The sequence below is a fragment of the Macaca thibetana genome, chromosome 14 (assembly GCF_024542745.1).
Source record: "Macaca thibetana thibetana isolate TM-01 chromosome 14, ASM2454274v1, whole genome shotgun sequence".
Taxonomy (NCBI): domain Eukaryota; kingdom Metazoa; phylum Chordata; class Mammalia; order Primates; family Cercopithecidae; genus Macaca; species Macaca thibetana.
Window position 1 is genome coordinate 4,962,588 of NC_065591.1, and position 21,679 is coordinate 4,984,266.

Consider the following 21,679-nt stretch of genomic DNA (forward strand, 5'->3'; position numbering starts at 1 on the left):
GCAGAGTGGACTCCGCCTCAGGTAACTTCACCCCGTGTGTCAGCTGTGAGCATGTGCCTCCCATCTAGTTCAGATGGTCTCTACTCAAATAAGGGCCAGTGCCCAACTTCCCACAACTGCCCAAAGACAGCAACATCCCGGGCAGATACCCCTGGCGGGGAGGCGGTTTCCACTCAGGGCGTGGAGTTGGAAATGAAAGTGCAGATGCGAGTTTCATTTTGACGGAGGGGCTTTCCCTTTGCTGGGCTTCTGGAGGCCTCGACGGCGTTTCTGAACCATTTTCCTGAGAGAACTGTGGGCTGCTGGCCTCCACCCTACGGCGGGTGAGGACACCTTACCACCCCCACAGGATAACACGGGGCAGGGTGCAAGGGAGGCCACGGCCGAGAGCACAGAAGGGAGGGGAGGGCGCCCCTGCCACCTCCAGTATCCCATGGCAAAAATGCTTCTTCCTCTTCCGAGACACACATGGGCTGGGCAGCCGCTAGCTGCCTAGAGGCACCGCTAGGCAGGGGACAGGCAGGTGGACGCTAGATAGCATCTGCTGAGACCCGTGCGGAGCCCCCGGGAGGCTCGAGGGCAGACCCCCAAGAGGCGGCCCAGGCCAGAGCCACAACGGGCCTCGCAGGCCCAGCCGGCCCCAAGCTGGGGTCAGGCGGTCACTCCCTCACACACCGCAGGGCCGGCGGCTGACCCGGCCACCTCTCTGGTCTAATTTGGTAAATGCCACAAACCCTTTTGATTGTCATTTTAATTCTTTCTTTAAGAAAAGAATCGGGAATAAAACAATGGCATTTTGAAGAAGAAAGACACAGTCATGCCAGGGTTTAACGGCAGCAGCCTCTCAAAGAGCCGTAAACAAGGCCGTCTCTATCCGCCCGTTGTCCGGCGTCTCGGACCTCACAGGAGCCCTTTTCAAGCATCTATTTATTGGCCACGCACATTGTGGCCCAAACAAAGCTCGCCTGGGCCTAACCCCACACACTATCACCACACGGACCATTGGCTGGGGCCGCCTGGGGCCTTCGTCCTGGACGCTTCGCCCAGAAACACTCTACAGCTCCTGGAAGCCCCAGGGGACATGAGCAGCCTGTGAGGACCTCCCGACCGGTCAGTGAGTTCTAGGAGCAGTGGAAGAAGCTGGTGCCCTGTCAGTCTGTGGCTTGGGGTCCGAGGGGCCCAGCCCCAGCCCCAACCCCAACCTTGTCACCCTTGCACCAGCCTTGGCATTTCCGTGGCACTAGGCGTCTCCTGCCTGTGAGCCCCGGCGAGGCTCCCTGGGACATTGCCCTCACTCACCGGGTCACACTTGATCACTCTGGAGAGGAAGCGTGTGAGGCGGTAGTAGGACAGGAAGTTGTTGGGGCTCCCCAGGTTCAGGCCTTGCACTGCGGCCACCACGCTCCCTGCTGCCACCATGGAGGGTGGATTGGAAATGAACTTCACATCTGCAGCAGGAGAGAGGGAAGGGGGCTGTGAGCAGGGGACCCGTGATCTGGGCATCCCCACGTGCTGGCTCTGAGCAGGCGGCCCGGCCTGGTGGGTACCACTCTCCAGGCCCTCCCCAGCCTCCCGCCATCCCTGGGTACTAGGAGAGCAAGAGCCCGGCCCAGGGACCCTCCAGGAATGTCAGCCCCACTGTTGACTCAAACATAACCAAGCAAAGAGAAAGCCACGGGAAGACAGGACAGGTGACCGGCACATCACTACCCTCTCATCCTTTCAGCATCTTGAGCCTTGTGAATGTTATCACTTATTCACAAAAACAAAGTTAGATGACACAAATATGAGGACACAGAGATGTCGCCTCTATGACCCTAAACCTTAACCCCAAGTACGTGCCACCCCCCAGCAGCAGGGATTGGAGACAAGTCATATTCTGAAGGGACGCTGCACGGGGCCAGGCCATGGGGCTGCAGGGCATTGATGAAGCCATTCCCTGTGTCCATCGAGGGGCAAGCCCTGGCCGGCAGCCTTCAGGGTGGCCGTGATGGTGTGGCTCCGGCTCAGGCCCTGGCGTCAGGAGAGCCCGGCTTGGCTCACTCGGGAAGGAAGAGCTGTTCCAGCAACCCATGGCCCTTACCGTGGGACCACGACTGTCACGGTGACCTTCAGAGCACGGACCAAGTACACCCCAACTCCACCCAGGGCCCTCTACTCACAACTCTACTTCTGGCCGATGACAAAAACGCTTCTCTGAGCCACTTGATGTAGCCCAGCAATTCCAGCGACTTCCCAAGTAAGGGAAGAGGTGTGGGGTTCCTAGCAGCAGGCACTATGGGACACCCTTGGTGGACTGGGCCAGGAGCCGGGTCCCAGGAGGGAGCAGCTTTCCCAAGAAGGCACCAATCCCCCTACTTGGGGCTTCCTGGGGACTGTCCCGCACATCTGTGCCTACTTCCAAGGGGGACACCAATCTAGGGCAGCCCATCAGCCTTTGTGGTCTGCACAAAACTCCCTCTGGTCACTGTCAGATACTGGGACTCATCTGCCTGCCAGGCTGCAGTAGTGGGCATCTCAGGGCCTCCATGACTGACCTAGACAAACAGCAGACCAGCTCTTTCCATAGAGAGCCTCGCCACCAATCACGTCCCAGTGTGTGGCGGGGAACGCCGGCCTCCCCTCCTCAAACAGTCATGCACCTACCGTGGACAGGTGGGCCAGCGTGGGATGTGCCTCTCGGCCTGGCCCCCACCCCAGCTCCGCTGGGGGTAGCCCTTTGTCACACCCACGAGGAATTCTGCATAGGAACCAGGGGCCCTGGGCTGGGAGCTGGACGTCAGCAGGGATGAGTGTGGCATCTTTGTCGGCCCCATCGCCTCATCTCGCGCCACTGAGCGCCCGGGAACAAGGGGGGTCGGGGGAGCTGAATGGGAGCCGACCCAGGCACAAAGGGAGAGGGGCCCCCACGGGCCGCCAGGGGTGCGGCGGCCCATCCGAGACTTCATCCCGAGAGAATAAACAACTTCGGCCTTGTTAGAGAGGGGCGCCGGCGAGGGGCTGGGAAGAAAGGCAGCCACCCTGAAGGGGAGACAAAGCCGGCTGCTGGGCGCCGTAACAACTTAAAAAAAAGAAATCCTTAACGAGCCGAGCCACCTCTTTTCCCCTTTAAATGGGAGCAGTTCCACCCAGTCTGAGAGCCATGAATGAAAACCTTTTCATGGAGGCAAATCAGAACCGTACACACAGAAACCGCTTCTGCAGGGAGCGACAGGTTCTAGCTGGCCCCGTACCTTGTGCCCCCCGTCTCCAGGGGCACACGCAGAGCGGAGTCACTGGGGCCACGTTGTTTCAGAAGCTCATTCTCCCACCCGAATGTGTGGTGCTGCCTGTGTTTAGATTGGGAGCCACCCAGAATTAGACACCAAAGCTCCAGGATTTGACCCCATCCGCTGCCCGGTTGTAAAGGGAAGTGACAGCCGTCCTGGAAGCTCCTAGGTACTGGATGTTCCTCATCTGGCCTCTCGCAGAGCGAAGGGCACACCTGCCCTGAAACCCCCATGTGTGAGTGTATGCGGCATGTGCACACCCGCTGGGGACGTGGGGCCAGGGATGCCTGGCGCAGGGAGAACCCCCAGCATCCCCTTTAAACGTAACCCTTGCCACGTGGATGGCACAAACACCTTCCCAGACTCTTTTCCATGCCTCCACCTCCTTCAGCCATCTCTAACTCTAAGCAGCCCTAAGTCACTCTCATCTCCACAGATGTCCAGCAGGACCAAGGCACCGGCTGCTCAGTTACGTTCCATGGGGTGGCCATGGGTCAGGACCTGGAGCACTTTGCAGGGGTGGGTCCCCTGGCCTCCTGCCTCTCCCTCGGGGCCCACCCTGGAGTGGACTCCACAGCCACTGAGAGGAAGTGCACAGCTGGGTCCCCGAGTGTCCCTCCTCCACCCACCGCTGGGGGCGCCTTAGCAGACAAAGGGTGTGCAGTAGCGGGGAGGGCGAGACTCTGCACCTGCCCACTGCCTCCCACCAGCACTCAGGGGTCCTGGGACGGGAGCTCGTCCGCAGGAGCCACCCTGTAGGAAGGCTGTGCAAGAACCACGCCCCACGTTCTCTCCAGGAAACTTTGCATTTCTCTGAAGCCACTTTCAGCTCCATAAAAGGCTGGCTGGAGTCTCCAGAGGCCTCTCTCCTCTGAGGAGCACCAGCCAGAGAATGCCTCCCTGTCTGCCGCATGCCCCCACCCCCCACCGTCAGACCCATCCAGGCTGGACGACATCCTTGGCATCTTCATCTGCCCACCTTGGGGACTAGCTTGGAAACATGTTGGGGACGGGTTCATGCCCCAAGCAGGTAAAGGAGGTGGGGGAGGCCTCACGCCTAAACCAGAAACTATTCTGGAATACCAGATACTGGTGTCAGAAGGGAGCACAAAGTAGGCTTGGGGGGCTCCGCCCTCTGGGGAGGGGAGAAGATGCTACTGCTTCCTTGAGGCCCCCTGGGCCTTGCGGCCTAGGTCACCCAGAGTGAGCCCCCAAACAGATGTGATGACTGAGGCTTGAGCAAAGGTGGGCCACAGCAGAGCTGGGTGGGATGGGGACATACCCCCCCCATCAGGGTAACCAGGCCTCCTGGGCCAGGAAAGGAGGCGGTCACACGGGGGTCAGAGGCAGGGCTGGGGACAGCAGGAGGCAGCACCCTGTGTATGTGCGTGTCTGTCCCCACTGGGTTCTGGGGCCAGGGCCATGTCAGGGAGGGGCCTCTGGGGCCATGCCAGGGGAAGTGAGGACTGGGTGCTTCTGCTGCCCACGGTGGCGGCCCAAGCTGAGACTGCTCTGAAGCACCCCCCAGGGCTCAGCTGAGCCCGGCTGGCTGGCAGCACCCCTGGCAGGGCCTCAGGCAGCAGAGCTCCTCTGCTGGACACCCCTGCACTCGGCTGCCCAGAGCACGTGGTGCAGGCGGGCCAACAGCTCTCCCCGCCCCTGGAGGCGTCTCTGGCAGGTGGCCCAGCCTGGGAGAGGCCAGGAGGGGGCCCTGCAGCTCAGGCTCCTTAAGGACACAAGAAGGGCTGGAGGTGGGTGGGGAAAGGAGGCGGCCCTGCAGCCAAGGTAAACCCCTTTGAGCATGGAGTGGCCACAGGCTGCCTGGCCTGGAGGATGAGGCCACAGCAGCTGGACACAGGCAGGCCGAGCTGTCCACACCGATGCCCAAGGTACTGCATGGTGGCCATGAGGGAGCAAATCCCCTTCCATCCAGCACAACAAATAATCCAGGGCCTCTGCTCACCAGAGCTGGAAGAGCGCTTCCCAGCGCATGAGGGAGCCTAGGGACATCTTCCCAGACATCACCCCGGTGGAGAGCGAGAAGCCGGCCAGGGTCACCTAAGGAGCTGGCTCTCAAGCGGAGGCCGGGGGCTGCTGGGCCTACCCTACCTGTGGCACAGAGGGCAACGAAGGTCTGCGCGTGTTTGCGGATGATCTGTTTGTTCTCCTCCGCCTCTGGCATTTTGGAAAGGAAGTGTTCGATGAAATCGTGCGGGGTCATGGCGGCCAGGTTCCACTTGAGCTTGTTCACCAGGAGCAGCTCCATTTGCTGCGAACACAGGGTGAGCGGCCATCAGGGGAGGTGCGGGCCGGCCCGGGGGCGCGGGGAAGCCGGCAGCATGGGGGCCCGGGCCATGCAGCACCTCCGGCTCAGAGCACTGGCCCCTGCGTCTCGTGCGGTCCTGGAGGTGGGAGGGGAGGGCTGGCGAATGATGGGGGTGGTATCGGGGAGCCGGGGCAACACGCGATCCCAGATCAAAACAGAAAAGGTGCCCGCTGCGTGAAAAGACTCTGCAAGTGGGAACAAAAAGACCTCCCACCACCTGAAACAGGAGGCTCAGTGCGGAGCGCGGCGCTCCTCGTGCAGCCGCTGGAGGGCGCGCGCCGCCCACTTTTCGGCCACACTGCCGGGCGCGAACGCGGTGGGAGTCGCAGGCAAGCGACTTGGGGGCGGCGGGACGGGGGCGGCTAGGATCCCGCCCGCTCCCGGGACAGGGACGCCCGGCGGCGGGGCCGCCCTCCCTGGGAGCAGATATGTCAGAGGCGGGCCGGCCGTCACTGCCTGCACCTTCCCCGGCCCCGTGATCCTGCGTGCGACTCTCGGGGGGCAGGGGACAGCGGGGTCCCGCGGTTACCAGCAGCTCCTCGGGCCGGATGGAGTTGTCGGTGTAGATGCACAGCTTCTCGGCCGTCAGGGGGATGGTCTCCTTCATCTTAGAGGCCACGAACATGCAGGTGGCCCCCAGCAGCTGCAGGCGGCTCTTTTTCACGGGCTCCAGCGACAGGAAGCGGTCCAGGTAGTTCATGGCCAGCGGGAAGACCTCCTCCTCGCACTTCTGCTCCTCGCAGACCTGCGGAGGCACGGGGCCCGTGACCGCCGCCGCCAGGTCGCGCCGCCCCACCCCCGCCCCCGCACCCCCCCATCGCGCTCGGCAGGACCGCCAGTTCTGAAGGGCGCCGAGGGGTGGGGGCCGGGGGCGGAAGGACCTTCCTGTGATGCGCCCCCTCCCCCGCGCGTCCCCAGTACCCACCCTCCCCGAAACTGAAAGGGAAAGTCCCCGCGAGGCTGGCACGGTGGGGGCGGGAGCGGGCACAGCTGGGCGGCGTGCGCGGCGGCGCGGGCTGCCAGCCCTGGGGACCCCGGCCCGCCCTGGAGCTCCGTGGTCCCTCTGACTGAGGGTCGACACCCACTGGGGTGCGGGGCCGCGGAACGGGCCGCGGGGTTGGGCGCCGCGCCTGCGAGACACAAAGGTGGCGTCCCAGGCCGCCGCGCCGCATTTCCCCAGACGTCATCTTTTCAAAAAATATTTAAAAATATTAAAAAAATAACTAAGTCCATAAAAAAACCCTGAAAATGACCCTCGGGCGACCCTTTACCCAGGCCGAGGGTCGGGAGTTCGTTACAGGCTCCGGGGGGAGCCCCAGGAATTCAAACTCCGGGGCCCCCCTTCCCCCTGGGCGCGGGCGGCGTTTCCCTCTCGCAAGGGCACCACGCCGCACTTTCAAAAATTATTTAAAAATACTTGCGGGCCCCTCAGGCGCCCACCGAAGGTCTGAAAATGTGCTCCCAGGCCCCCGGCTCCCTCAGAGAAGGTCCCCCAAGCCGAGATCCCTGCAGACAGGGATCAAGCCCTGGCGTCTTGGGGGCCACGCGACCTTGCAGCTCGGCGTGCTCTCCGGCCCTGGCTGCCCATTTGGGGCGCCCCGGGACTCGCTGCTTAAACAAAGGGCCCCCCTTCCCGAGCGGGGTCCCCCCAAAACTCCCCATGCCGCGTCCCTGCGCCCCTCCCGCGGGCTCCCGGCGGCCGCGCGGCCCCTAGCTGCGGCCCCAGCGCCCGGCGGCCGCTCCCCGCCCCCACCCTGCCCCCAATTATTAATAAACACTTTTGCTTTGCAATAAAAGAGCAAAGATGGCGCATAATACTGGCACGAGCGGCCCTTGCATACGTGTCCATGGATATTAATTTAAAAATCAAATCTATGCCCCCTCCCCCCGGAGTTGGCGGCTCCCGGCCGCAGCGGCCGCGAGAGGAGGCGCAGCCGGGCTGGGGCGCAGGCGGGGGGGCACAAAGCGCACTCAGCCTGCCAGCCCGCACCCTCGGGCCCATTGGGGTGCCCCGACACTGGCTTCTCCCGACGGCACCCCTCCCCAACCCCCTTCTCCCCTCCCACGAAACGCAACTTATAGCACCCCCACCCCCACCCCTTCCTGCTTCAGAAAATACCCACAATTTTTATTTTGAAAATGCGGATCCCTAGCAACACCACAGCAAACTTCAAAGTTCTAGCGGGAGAGAAGGGAGGGGGGTGAGGAGCAAAGAAACGTGGGTCTGGGCAACAAGTTGCAGGGAAGTCTTAAGAGAGCCGCCCAAAGCCCCGCACCTCCAGCATCCAGGTGGCGACGATCTTCCGCATGGACGGCAGGACCTCCTTCTGCACACATTTGAAGTAGGACACCGAGGGCGCGCAGGTCTCCTCCGCCTTCAGCATGGCCCGCAGCACCCGGTCGTTGAGGAGGTTGGCATCGGGGTACGCGCGGCGGATGGTTTCCACTTCGCAGCACAGGAGCTGGTGTTCCATGGCTGGGGCTCTGCCTGGGCAGCTAGGGAGGGCTGTGGGTCCGGGCTGGGTCCGCGCTCGGCTCTCGCTTCTGCTGCCCCGCGCTCCCTCGCGCTATTCTGCCCCTCGCCGGAGCGTGCGGACTCTGCTGCTCGCTGCTACTGCGCCGACAGCCCTCTGGAGGCTCCAGGACTTTGCAACTTCAACAAAACTCCCCTGCAGTCTGTGTGACGTTACTGTTGTTAAGCAGAGATCAAAGCCGGGCAGAGAATGGGAGCGGGAGGGGGGCGGGGGCGGGCGCAGGGGGAGGGGGCGCGGGCGCCAAACGCCGGGAGCAGCGAGGGGCAGAGCCCAAAAGCCATCCCCGAGGCGCCGCGCCTGCCCTGCGGCGGAGTTGCCCCCGTAGTCCGGTTTTCATAGAAATGCAAATCGCCCCGCTGCAGCCTTTCTCCCCGCCAGGGAAGAGGGGTGCAGGGGGCCCCGTCCGCCTCGAGTGGGTTCCCCGGGATTTAGGGGGTGAGGTGGAGGTGGCTCTGCAGTAGGGGACCACTAGGAAGGCCGGCAGGCCACACGCAGCCTGGGGAGACCACGAGAAGGGGGGACTCTAGGGCGCGGCGACACCCCATATCCAAGCCGGCAGAATGGGCGCATTTCCAAGAACGCCACGAGGGCACCCACGGGCGGACAGACGGCCAAAGAATCTCAGCGACTGCATCTTCTTTCATTTTCATTAACACGTGTAAATTTCAAGAACTATTTAGCATACAGGGACGGGGAGGACCGGGCACACAACCCCTGTGCAAGTTTCATTCCGGCGCACAGGGGCGTCGTTGCAAATGCCCAAGGGGGTAACCCTAAAAGTTAAAGGAATTTCAGCTTAGCATGCGCTCGCTCAAAAAATAAAATAAAATAAATGCCCGAAAATTCCAGCAGCAGCCCAAGATGGTGGCCAGCATTTCCTTCATCTTGTCCTTCTAGCCTGGAGACTCTTCGGGCTGCCTTCCTACCTTGACCAGTCGGTCCTTGCGGGGATCCCCAAATGCACCCCCTCCCTTCCCGTGCCGGCAATTTAACCGGGAGAAACACACGTCTGAATGGAAAGCTGAGAAACAGTGATCTCCGTTCTGACTCATTTTTTTAATTAAAAAAGAAATTAAATTGCTGGAAATATTAGTCGCCTCAGCCTGGGACAAGACCACTGGAAGGTTCCTAATTGGTTTTGTTGGGGGTGTAGACGTCCCTTCACCTTTAGAGTTTGCCCTGGGACTAAATTCGTGAGCATGAGGGGGCTGGCAGGAGCGGGCATAATTCAGAACAATTATCAATTAAACAAATGAGTGTACTGATCTGATTTTTAGCAAAATCGATAGGTGTTCGTGGTTTCATGAGAGGGTCCCCACTACCGCAAACTTAAGCAGATGTAAATTAAAATACATAGTTTTTAAAATAACAGGTTCTGTCTCTTTGGTGCATTAAAATATAAAAGGACATTTTACTGTCTTAACTTTTGTTTTTGTTATTTTAATAGTACCTGCCCCAAATTAAGAAAACTGTTCATTTACTTCCTTTTGAATATAGTTTAGTGTCATCAAACCACCGTATCCTCTTAACAGTAAAAGCTCAAAGAAAACGGATAGAAAAAGTCCCCTCCCCTTCGCCAGGGTGCTCACAGCAAGATGCGACCCCCCCACCCCCCACCTTTCAGGGTGAATTCCTCCCGTGCCCCCTCCCCCGCCGGGAATTAGGATTACTAATATTCCGGGTCCTGGGGGGTAATTACCCCCAGATTCCGCATGGGGAGCGATGGGTGGCCCCAGCAGGGAGCACCCACGGTCGTGTCCCCCCCACTCCCCGAGCACCCATAATCGCTTTGGCCCCAGCATAGCCAAGCCTCAGAGCATCAGCCCGCGCACGAGGGCGGCCCAGCTGCTTTTTCATTCATAAAATCCCGACCCGGCGGCCGCCTGGATGATTTATGGGGCCCGGAGCTATCACCCGGCCTCTCCCACCCCGGGGGTCGAGGGGCCCCGAGCCCCGCGTGCGCCCTGGCCCAGCCCGAGGCGCGAAGCGGGCCGAAGTCGGCTAGGGGCAGCACGGCATAAAGAGGCTCGCCCACTCCGGCAAAACCGGCTCTGGGTCCAGGAGGGAGCTTCACCCCCCCATCCCGGGCGCAAGACAGAGGAAACTGGAATTAGCATGAGCCAATGGGGGCGCGGCGCTGTTACTAGGCGGACCGGGCAGATCTAGGCTAGGAACTTCGTTGATTTCCCGGCTCAGGGACGAGCGCAAAATTGCAAGCCCGGCTAGCGAGCGTAAAGAGCCGTCCAGGAACCCGCGAGGGAGGCGCTGGAATTTGGGGCCCGGCGGAGAGCGCCAGCTGTCCAGCCTCCACCTGGGGGAACCCTGCTTAGCGGCCCCCGGGTCCCCTGAGGGGGCCAATACCTCTGGGCTTTTGAGGGTCATTGCTTCAAGAAGCGCAGAGAAAGCATTTTGATTTTTTTCCAAAGGGAAAAGCAACTTTAAAAAACTTTTCTGTTGCAGTTTTACTTTACACTGTCTTCTTAAAACCCACCACGAAGCAGGAACTGCGGCTTCTGGGCTCATTTAAAGTGCTCTGTTCTTATTTCTTGGTGACCATTTGGAGACAAAGGGCAAGTGGCCCAGTCGGGAGGGTAACCACGTTGGTTTGAAAGAAAATCCAAAAGTAACTTAAATCACCTTCACGCTTTCCTCGCCCCTTGGCCCCTGCCCGGGTGACCGCGGCCTGGGCGGATGGTCGGCCCCGAGAGAGCGAATTCCGCTGCAGGCGCGTGTTCGCCACCGTCCCTGGCTGTGGGAACCTTCATTCAGGCGGGGGAAGGGAGCGCGTTCATTCAAGAACCGGCGCGACGCGGCGCAGACCCCGGGACTCAGCGCGGCTGCGCGCCGCGGGGCTGCGGGCTTGGGTTGGGGGCGGGTGGTGCAGGGACCAGTCCCGACCTTTCGCCAGCGACCTCCGGCACCCGCCTTACCACCAGGGCGGCTGGCGGGCGGGCGCACCCAGGTGGGGTCACCTGCAGCCGCATACCTGGCGGCGACTTGAAAGGACTTGGCTCAGGCTCCGCGAGTTTTCCATTGTTAAGCCCTTAAGTCGCCCGGGAAAACGCTTCCGAAAGCCGGCCCCTGGGTTCCGAAGACGCTCGAGCTCCCCTTCCCCCTACACTACTCGCTTTTGGGGTGCGCGTGGCGGCCCACGTGCTGCGGCAGCTCTGCTTCGGTTACGTAGCGCCGATTCCCGGCGCCCCAAAACTGCGAGGTGGGCCGGGGCGAACTCCGGCCCCAGTGCCCACCCGAGGCAGCCACACGCTCGGCACATGGACAGCCGCACCCCGCCCCCCATCGCCCCAACCGCAGACGTGCGTTTCCGCTGTAGATCAATTAGTTTCAGCCACACACAGACCACCCTGCCACCCCCCCCCGCCCCCGCGCCCCAGTCGTCCGTCCGGCGGGCTGCGGGGAAACGGGACCCCTCCTCCAGCTCCGAAGGCTGCGGGCGAGATGTGAGCGGGAGTTAAAACGCAACCCAACAGGTAGGGGGGCGGCCCTGGCTCCAACGACGCATCTGGGATCCCGAGGCTGAAGGCGCAACTCTTGAGGGTTAAAGGCGATTCTAATTCCTCGACTCCCGCCCCTCAAAATGCATCGCCTGGTACCCTGAGCAATATGAACCCCCAAATCCACCAGGGATTTCCTGGCCTTCCGGCTGGCCCCAGCCCCTCTCAGACCAAGTCGTGGGGAGTAGGCGCCCAGATCGAGAAGAAAAGCACCTCGGGCCACAGGAGAGAAAGCGGGCTGGCGGTGACCTCGGAGGTCACGTCCGACCCTCTCCCCTGCAGTCAGGCCTGGCCGCGGCCCACTCGAGGCTGAGCAGACCCCCGCGTCGGACCGAGACGCAGGGCGCCGCTGCCGGACTCGCGGGGCCTAGGAAACCTGCGGCGGCGGCTCGCAGGAGCCGGTTTTCCGGCGGAGGATCCGCGCTGAGGTCCTCGTGGGCTCCCACGGCATGCCCCACTCCGGAACTTGCCTCGCCCTCCCCCGCCCTTTCCGGAAGACTGCGGGGAGGACCCCGCATCCCCGCGCCTCTCCAGTTCGCTCCATAATGCCGTTGGAACGCTTGAAAGCGCTTCCATCCCTCGGCTTGGCCCTTGGGGGTGGGTGGAGGGACAGCGAGGTCGTTATTAGGGGCCACCTTAGAGTTCTGTTTTCGGGACACTCAACAAGCAGGGGAAGGGAGGGAAACGGAGTTTTTTTCCAGGTGCGGGGAAACGGGTTGCGTACCTAACGCCCCGCGCCCTTCCCCTGGGGTCCCTGGAGCCCGTGCCTTAAGGGCTGGGGGCAGGATTCGGTTTCGGACCCCTTAGGGAATTCTGGGTTCGCAGGGTCTGAGGGACTAATGGGCCGCGCTCGGTCTCCAAGTCCCTCCTGGGTGTTCACGCGGGGCACGATTTGCCCAGCGAGTTCTGGGTGGCAGGACCAGGGCCGGGGTGCGGCTGGAAGAGGTGACGGGGGAGGCGAGAGCGCGCGCCGCCGGACCCTGGGCCGTGGCCCGGGAGCCGCGCGAGGCCGCGCCGCGCATTCCGCGCATTCCCGCCCGGCCTCGGTTCCACCGCCACGTGGTTGCCTTGCTTTCGCGTTTACCGTAAGGCTTAGAAAAGACGCGCATCACGGTTCCCGAGCGCATGCGGACCTCCCAGGACGCTGAACGGCGCCGGTCCCTCTGTGATGCCGAACATACTCCTTCCCTGCGGGTAGATAGGGGCTGCTTTTTTACGTAATAAGGCGGGTTGTACTGCTGGAGCGATAGCGTGTTCATCTGTAAAGACGGGCAGGAAGGAGGGTGCTCGGCCCTACTGGAATCTGTAATAGGGCGACTGTCCGGCCGAAGAAAGTGACGGAACCGGGCCGTGACCATTCCACCTTCTCAGCGCTGGTAAAGTACTAAAGAGCAGCTGCACCCTTCCCATGGCGTCCAGTGCGCTGTGGCTGGAAAGCTCGGAGCCAGAAGGTGCTTAACAAGTAGGAAAACGTCCAGAAACTGCCTATAGCTTTTTTTTTTTTTTTTTTTTTTTTTTTTTTTTTTTTTTTTTTTTTTTTTTTTTTTGCCTGAGGGTCACTTTAAGATAAAGAATCTAGTGCATCCCTGGACCCTGAGCCCGACCTTAACCAACAGGATGCCTGCCTGGGCTCATGAGCTTCAGGGCATGATTGTGGCCCCCTGAGATCCAGGCTAGGTTGTGTTGCCTCCCGAGCCGAGGCTTGGATGAGTCAGAGGAATCCTTAGGCCCCTCCTGGACCATCTCACTGAATCCTGGCTTAGACAGAGAGCTGTCCCTGCTATCCTATGGGAGGGAGACAGGTTATATGCCCTAGGGTGGTGGGGGCTGCATTAGTCCCCATGGTTCTAGACACACCTCTAGCCCTGAGCAGCACCAGTTCACCCAGTCTACGGGAAGCATGGCCATTTGCTTTGAGGTCCATCTCCTGTAGGGTTTGGAGAAAAAGTCTTCACCCACCACCCATCCTCATCTTCTCACTTCTATGAGGTGTTTCCTCCAGCCAACTTATAGTTTCACACACTTAATCTCAGGGAAATGCATTTAATGGTAAGGAAACCGAGGCACAGAGAAACTTGTCCAGGTGCCTTGTTCAGGTTCACAACATTGGCAACAGTGATGGTCTGTAGCCATGTCATGGACACTGTCAGAATAAATCCAGCTTGCTTAGAAGTTGATAAAGATAAAAATCTACTTTTTCAGGAATTCATGCAAAGCCAAACCACTTTTTTTTTTCTCAAAATTTCAGGCAGGTGGCAGCCACATTTATGAAACTGAACAAGAATGTCACACACAGACCTACATCTGCCACTAGTTGTGTGGCCTTGGACAAATCTCTGTCCCCATCTGTAAAACGGGCTATGATCATTTTCCTCACAAGGCCACGGTGAGGAGTAATTAAGGTAATATGTGGAAAGCATTTAGCGCAGGGCCTGGCGTGTGTCAAGGCCTGCTCCATTTATTCATTCATGTATTTGTTCTTATGCAGGATGAAGGCCATGTGCCACATGCAGTATGTGGAATTAATTACACATTTCAGTTTATATTCAGAAAGAGGATTTTACAAATGACTTTATAATCTGTCAGCTTGCTTCTCTATGCTGACTTCTGAGCTGTTTGTGGCCATGAGATTTAAATCATGGAACAAACTTTTACATGAAAAAAAAAATTAACCACATTAATCCTTCCTTCTTTCTTCTCCCCTAACTTTTTTTTCTCTTACTCTGCAAAAAGAGTAGAAATGTTGATTTAAAAAAGAAGCACTTTAATTAAGGGCACAAGTGTCAATGCTAGGATGAGAGGCAAAGCCATAGGGAGGTTTCGGCTGGCCCAAGAGGGTCAGTAGCCCAGGGCTCTGCCCTGTCTTTGGATGGACTGGCCGGGTTCCTGGCACTCATTGCGTAATAGGAGCCATTCTGCTCAAGCGGGAGGGGGCAGTCACAAGGGACGCTGGCCAAAGGTGTGGGTCAGTGAGTGTCACTGCTGGAAACAAAAAGACACAACTGTCAAGAAGCTGCCAAGGCCATGTCAGCTCAGGGCATCGACATGGCCTGCCAGGCCAGCCTCTGCTCTTAGTATCTTGCTATGGGGAAGGGAGAGAGGGCTCCTGGGATGTCCAGCCTGGAAACCTTTCCCTGGGTCCCCAGGCTCTGAGCATTGGTTCTCTGCTGGCCCTCTGGGCTAAGGGTTGGTATACTTCCAGGCAAAGGCAAAGGAAGCCTGAGGCCTTCCCTTAGCTGCCTTGTCCCGGGCAAATATATTGTTTACTGCATCCCTTTTGAGTTACGGGGAAAAAAATCCCTGGAATCCCTTTTGTAGCATCCCAAGAGGGGAATTACAGCTGCAAGAAGGGCGCCACTGAAGGTTATTGAGGGTCAGGGGCGTAGGGGCTGTAGGGGCCATGGTGGTGAGGCCAAAGCAGCTTTCTGGGAAGGTGAATCTGGGCTTCTCCAACGGGAGACAGATCCTGGAGCTCCCTTGCCCCCCGGGCCTCTGCCCTTTGGTTGCCATCTGATGAAGCCAAGCTCGGCATCCACCCACCTGTGAACCACCCACTCGTGAATTGCCATGCAAGCTCCAAGGTGCTAGACAGAGGCTGTTTGGAAAGAAGAGATGAGAGATAAAGACAATAACTGGGGAGATGCAATATAGGGGAGGCCCAGGAGGAGGCAGGGAGTCGAACTTCCAGGAGTTGGGGGTGGGCAGGGGAGAAACAGGGAGGAGATGGGGAAGTTAGGAGCCTCCGTAGGGAAGCAGCCCTTCTGCCTAGACCCTGGCTGCTCCCTAGACCCTGGCTGTTCCCCGGGCAAAGATACCGGTGAGCCCCGCTGGCGGTGATGGCGCGGCCCCCGGGGACGCTTACTGTGCTCTCCACCTGCCCCGCATCTTCACAGAGGGCATCTGATTCAATCTTCACGGCAGCTCCAAGGAGAGGCCCTTTATCCCCATTTTACAGATGAGGAAACCGAAGCCCGCTGTATCATTCAGCTATGGTAGAGCTGAGATGCCTTCTCACTCTGACTCCAAAATGCAAGGAGAAAAACGGTAAACTCCAGAGCACCTAGAAATGGCAGGGTTCACCTTTTTATTTTATTTTATTTTATTTTATTTTATTTTATTTTATTTTTTAAAAACAACTTTATTGAAAAATAATTTACATACCATAAAGTTCACCCATTTAAAGTATATAGTTCAATGGATTTTGGTATATTGGACAGTCACCATCACCATCTGAGAACATGCTCATCATCCGCCAGAGAAACCCTGGACCCATTTGTGGTTATTCACCCTTTTCTTCCCCCTTTTCCTCAGCCCCCGGCAATCACTAATCTGCTTTCTCTGTGGATCCACCTTTTCTGGACGTTTTCAACAGATGGAATTGTATGCTATGCAGCCTCTTGCATCTGGCTTTTTGCACTTAGCATCATGTTTTCAAGGCCCACAGGTGGCATGTGTCCATGGTTCATTCCTCTTTATGGTCGGGTACTATCAATACTATCAATAGACCACATTTTGTTTATCCATTCATCAGTTGATGGGCCTTACAATGGTTTCTACCTTTGGTTACTGTGGACGCTGCTGCCAATGAACATGGAGGTACAAGTTTATATGTGGATGCTGTTTTCATTTCTCTTTCACAAGGCTCATCTTTTTTCCCCCCTGGATACAGGGTCTTGCTCTGTTGCCCAGGCTGGAGTGCAGTGGCACGATCATACCTTACTGTAGCCTTGACCTCCTGGTCTCAAGCAGTCCTCCTGCCTCTGTCTCCCAAGTAGCTGGGACTATAGGCACTTGTCACCTCACCCAGCAAATTTTTAAATTTTTGTAGACATAGGGTCTCACTGTGTTGCCCAGGCTGGTCTCAAACTCCGGAGCTCGAGTGATCCTCTGGCCTTGGCCTTCCAAAGTGCTGGGATTACAGGCATGAGCCACCACACCTGGCCTTAATTCTTATTATTATCAACCTATTTCTCCTTTGAGGAATAAAGTTTCTGCTCTTTAAAAAATAGAATGTTCCCACTTTTTGGCTATTATGAATAACGCTGCTAAGGTTTTATTTAAAATGTATTTTTGAAATAAACCTGACAGCTTGACGTCATGAGATACATATACATAGTAAAATGGTTACCAGAGTGAATCGGATTAACATACGCGTCATCTCACATAATTACTTTTTTTGTGAAAAGAGCAGCTAAAATCTGCTCATTTAACATAAATCTCTTATTTCTGGACTTTCTATCTGGTTCCATTGGTCTCTTTTCCAGTCCTTACCCTAGAAGCATCATGGAAGCTGTACACTACGAATTCTTGATATCTGGTGGGCTAAATCCTCCAAATCGCTTCTCTTTTATGATTGCCCTGGCTATTCCTGGCCCTTAGGGTTCCATAAACATTTCAGAATCAACTTACATGCTTGCACACACATGACGCTGGAATTTTGATTGGGATTGTATTGGATCTATAGATCAATTTTGAGGGAATTGACACTTTACTAACAGAGTCACTCAATTCATGATTCATGGGCATGATATAGACCTCTGTTTATTTAGATTGTCTTTAATTTCATTGCAGGTGTGTGTGTGTGAGTGTGTGTGTGTTGTGTGTTATGCATCTTTTATTAGATTTCTTCCTAAGTACTTGATATTTTGATGTCATTATAAATAGCATTATCTATACATTTCATCTTTTTTGATCCAGATTTTGAATTGGGAGCTGGTGGTGGGAAGAATCAGAAAAAGTAGGAAATGTCTTCTAGTATAGAACTGGGTGGGACATCCAGGTTTATGAGCAGCAGTATCTGTGGTGCCCATCATAGAGCCATGGGCTCTGGTGACAAGGTCTGAGCCCCTGCAGTTTTATTGGAGGGTCTGGTGTGGGGACGGGGAGGGGTGGCCCTGGCTTCTCATGAAATGAGATCTGCAGCATGCTTTCATTGTGATTCATGCTGTCTTGCCTCCCTTGTTCCTGCCTATCTTCTGCATCTGATTTTCCTTTTCTGCTGAAATCTGCCAGCATTGGTTTCTGTTGCTTGGAACCAAAAACTAGGATGAGGAGGACACCAGGATTGATCACTTTTGTAAGCTGCATAGAGACCTGTTACATCATTGCCAATTATCATATTTGCAAGAGATACCCTAGAAACAATCTCATGTTCAAGAAGAGGAGAATGGTAAATTATGGTGTGTTCACTGGATGGAAGAACAGTAAATGAAAAAAAGCAAGATACAAAAGATAAAACCAGCATCAATTCAGCAAAATAAATACATAGCTGGTTTGAAGGACATGTAGCAAAAGAGTAGGAGCTGAGACTTTTGGGATGATCACAGTGATTTTTCCCTTTTTTTTTTGAGATAGAGGCTTGCTCTGTCGCCCAGGCTGGAGTGCAGTGGTGCGTCTTAGCTCACTGCAAACTCCACCTCCTGGGTTCAAAGGATTCTCCTGCCTCAGTCTCTGGAGTAGCTGGGATTACAGGCATGCACCAGCATGCCCAGCTATTTTGTTTGTTTGTTTGTTTTGTATTTTTAGTAGAGACAGGGTTTCACCATGTTGGCCAGGCTGGTCTCAAACTCGTGATCTCAGGTGATCCACCCACCTCGGCCTCCCAAAGCACTGGGATTACAGACATGAACCACCACACCTGGCCAATTTTTCCCTTTTCTATACTCTGTTATGTACTTCCACACACTGTATTCTATTATGAACAAATACTACCTTTATAGTAGAGAAAAGAATCCAACCAGAAACAACTTCAAAAGACACCCAGGTATTTTCCAGGCCCCAGGCTCCCTGGCTTTCCTGGGAACACCTGAGCCAAATCCCTTGTGTTTTATTGGGCAGTAGCTACATGGGATTCTGTCCGTCATGGAGGGAGGAGCCCCTTGCCCAGCCCCCTATTACCAGGCTCAGGAGGATCCTAAATTCCCCATCACCTCCTTTCCAGCAGACAGTGGAATGGGAGGCTGGTGTTTCAGGTAGAATTTAATTGGTCTGGTCCCAGGGCAGATGCTGCACGTAAATGCAAAGGCAGGCCTTCATGTCACTGGATGATGATAACTTAGGAGCACAGGAGGCCTGGGTTCTGCCTCCTAAGATGCAGGGCATGGGCCGAAAGCAGGAGGAAATGGAAAGATAAATGACAGTTATAGCATCAACGTACAATGCTTTTGCCACAGGGCCGGTGGGGTGGCTGCTGAGTAAGCAGCAGTAAGGCAGCCATGTTTTCCTTAGCATGAACTTTAACCATGCTACCTCTAAGAATTCATGAGGTCCTTGGGAGACACATGTGTGTCTGATCCAGCAGCAGCCTGCTGTCTACTAGGGCAAATCAGGACACCTTGAAGGCTGCTAGACCTCCAGAGTCTCCCAGCCTCTCAATTCCTCCCAGGAGCATTATATAGACAGATGGGAAAAGGTAGTGCTGGGTGATAGGGTTTTGGGTGGCCGGCATTGCTCAGTGCCCTTTGATATCTTTGATACTCTCCTTCTTCCATAGCAATAGAGTTTTTAAGTGGGCACCTACTACTCAGCTAAAGACTACATTTCCCAGCATCCCTTGCAGCAGGGGATGGTCTTGTGACTAAGTCCTAGCCAATGGGCTGTGAGAGCAAGTGCTGATTGAAACTCCTGGGTTGGGGCATTAAAAGGCAGGGGCATGCCTTCCCCTTCTCCTTTTCCTTTTCCTGATGAGGCGCAAACATGGCAGTGGCTCTTCTTGAATGATGTGGATGAGGAATGTCACAGTGATGAGGGCCCTTTACTCAAATTACAGAGTAGTGCCACCATACCAAGTTTTGTACATAAGAGGAAAAAATACATTTATACCCTATTTCAGCCACTTTGTATTCATGATATTGGCAGTGGGAGTGGTTTCCTTGAAGACAGGCAGAGATTGGAAGGGCAACAGGCTTGAAGGGCAAGAGGCAGTGCTCCAGATGAGAGGAAGAGACTTGGAATTGCCCACGGTGGGTCTTACGGCACAGGGACAGGGATGAGGGGGCCCTGTGCAGGGCTGAACTTCCTGTGGTGCTTCCCAGGAATGAGGGGCAGTGACTCAAGTTGTGGAACTTAACCTGTTCCCTTCTCTACTATGATTCCCTTAGGTCTCCTAGCCCTCAGTGAGGCCTGTCCTCTGCCATGAAGGATAAGAAGCAAGAACAGTGATGCCACAGAGACACAGTCAATGGCAACGTGGTAGTGACTCTTAGTGGGGTCAGGATTTGTGAGGTGGAGCAGGAAGTCTGAGAGCAGAGCTGCCAGGGGAGAAATCAGCTTTGTTGGAAAGGGAAGGAAGTTGGAGAGGAGAATGGGTCACAGGGGGGTTTATTTTCTTTTCAATGGGAGAAATAGCAGCAGACTCGTTTGTTGATGGGAACATTCCAGGAGAAAAGGAAAATGATGCTGGGGAGAGGCAAACATTGCAAAGTGGGGAGGCTGTGGAGCGGGGCCCACTGCACAGGCAGAGGAGCTGGCTCTGGCTGGGAATGTGAATGGTTTGTCTGCATTCATGGAAGAGACAGAAGAGTCAGTGGTCATAAATGCAGGGATGGGGGGCTTCTGGGAGGGTGGGGCACATATGAGGACAAAGTACCCAGACAAGGAGAAAAGTCCCGGTTCTGAGGGATGAAGCGGGACCCAGCCTGAGCCACAGCAGTGGCAAGGGACAAAGGAGGTCCAACAAGGGCTAATGATGAACGAGGAGACAGAAATCTGGAGAGTTTTTATTTAACACTTTTTGCATTTTTCAGTGCCGATCATGAAATGTTTGTGTTTTTCAATGCTGATCATTAACATTTTTTTAATAACACAAAAAAGAACTATAAAATAAGCTCTGATTTTAAAAGTTGTGACAGACGATCTCTAGAATGGCACCCAATAGCCCTGCCTCTTGACACTCTTGCCCTTGTGCAATCCCCTACTCCTTGAGTGTGGGTGAGGCCTATGATTTCCAAGGAAATGTGATGGGACGTCCCTTCCGAGACCGGGCTCTGAAAAGGCTGTGCCGTCTGCCTTGCTGGCTGTCTTTGAGCCCTTGCCCTTGGAGAAGCCAGCTGCTATGTTGTGAGTTGTCCTCTGGGTGGTCCACATGGCCAGGAACCGCAGTCTCCAGCCCACAGACAGCACGGCCTTGCAGGCTGCTGACAGCCATGGGCGTGAGCCTGAAAGTCCACCTTTGAGATGGCTGCAGCCCCCCAAGAGCCCTTTATTGCAGCCTGTGAGAGACCCTGAGCCAGGGGACCAAGCTAAGCCCCATGCCCATTCCTGACCCACGTCACCTAGGTGATAACAAATGAGTGTTGTTTTAAACAACATATTGAGGCAGCTTGTTACGTAGCAGTGAATAACTAATACAAAAGGAGAGGCATGTTTCCAGCTCCTGATTCAGTCCTTTCATTTCTAAGCAAGCGTACAGGCCTGTCCTCCTCCTTGCCTCCCAGGTCTGCCGATGGATTACAGCCCAGCCAAGCAAGGCTGTGCAGTGATGACGTGTGCGGCTCTGGGGCCAGACGCCGGGCTTCCAGTCTCAGCTCCGCTACTTGCTGGCTGCATGGTCTTAGTTGAGTTGCTTTCTCCATGTGCCTTGTTTTACTTCCCTGTAAAATGGAGTGATAACAATGGGAGGATTTAACAAGTCAATTCCTGTAAAGTGCCTCGACCCAGGGTGTGCACACAGCTGGTGCTGAAGAAGGTGTCAGCTGTTACCCTCATCACATAGCTTGATGTCAGGCCTGTGAAGCTTGCTGTATGTTACCACTCCCCTTGCCCACCTGCCTGGCAGGCTACACCCGAGGACTTGTCTTATGATGCTACTGTGCACTCAGGCACCTTCAGTGGCTCCCCGGCGGTCCCTGAAGGTGTTCTAAAATCACTACGTGGTGTTCCAAGACCCTCTTCACCCAAGTCAACTTCTCCTCACCCCTAGGGGCCTACCACCCCTCTTTTCGAGCCGCGGGACTCAGCTCTTCTTGCAGTGGTGCCCCTGCCTCCAAGTGCACGGCATCTGGGCCTTCAACACAAGACCCCACCGTGGTCCCACCTCGC

General features: G+C 56.2%; 2 protein-coding genes across 5 annotated transcripts in view; one reads left to right on the forward strand and one right to left on the reverse strand.

Annotated features, from left to right (window-relative positions):
* The window catches only part of CCND1 (cyclin D1), a 13,227-nt gene extending 4,936 nt beyond the window's left edge, over positions 1 to 8,291 (reverse strand). The window contains exons 1-4 of the mRNA XM_050758208.1: positions 7,872 to 8,291; positions 6,125 to 6,340; positions 5,379 to 5,538; positions 1,300 to 1,448 (exon numbers count right to left, since the gene is read on the reverse strand). Of these exons, the coding sequence (XP_050614165.1) occupies positions 1,300 to 1,448; positions 5,379 to 5,538; positions 6,125 to 6,340; positions 7,872 to 8,069 (723 nt within the window). The 5' untranslated portion in view covers positions 8,070 to 8,291. The remainder of the gene's footprint in view (positions 1 to 1,299; positions 1,449 to 5,378; positions 5,539 to 6,124; positions 6,341 to 7,871) is intronic.
* Positions 1 to 21,679, forward strand: part of MRPL21 (mitochondrial ribosomal protein L21) — a 1,021,966-nt gene that overhangs the window by 290,101 nt on the left and 710,186 nt on the right. Inside the window, exon 1 of one of the 4 annotated variants that reach the window (XM_050758228.1) lies at positions 7,550 to 7,553. The exons of 2 other annotated variants lie outside the window; for them this stretch is intronic. The gene's annotated coding sequence lies outside the window, so the exon portion shown is untranslated. Of the gene's footprint in view, positions 1 to 7,549; positions 7,554 to 12,346; positions 12,351 to 21,679 lie in introns of those variants that run through there. One more of the 4 variants, XM_050758227.1, reaches the window with a different exon arrangement.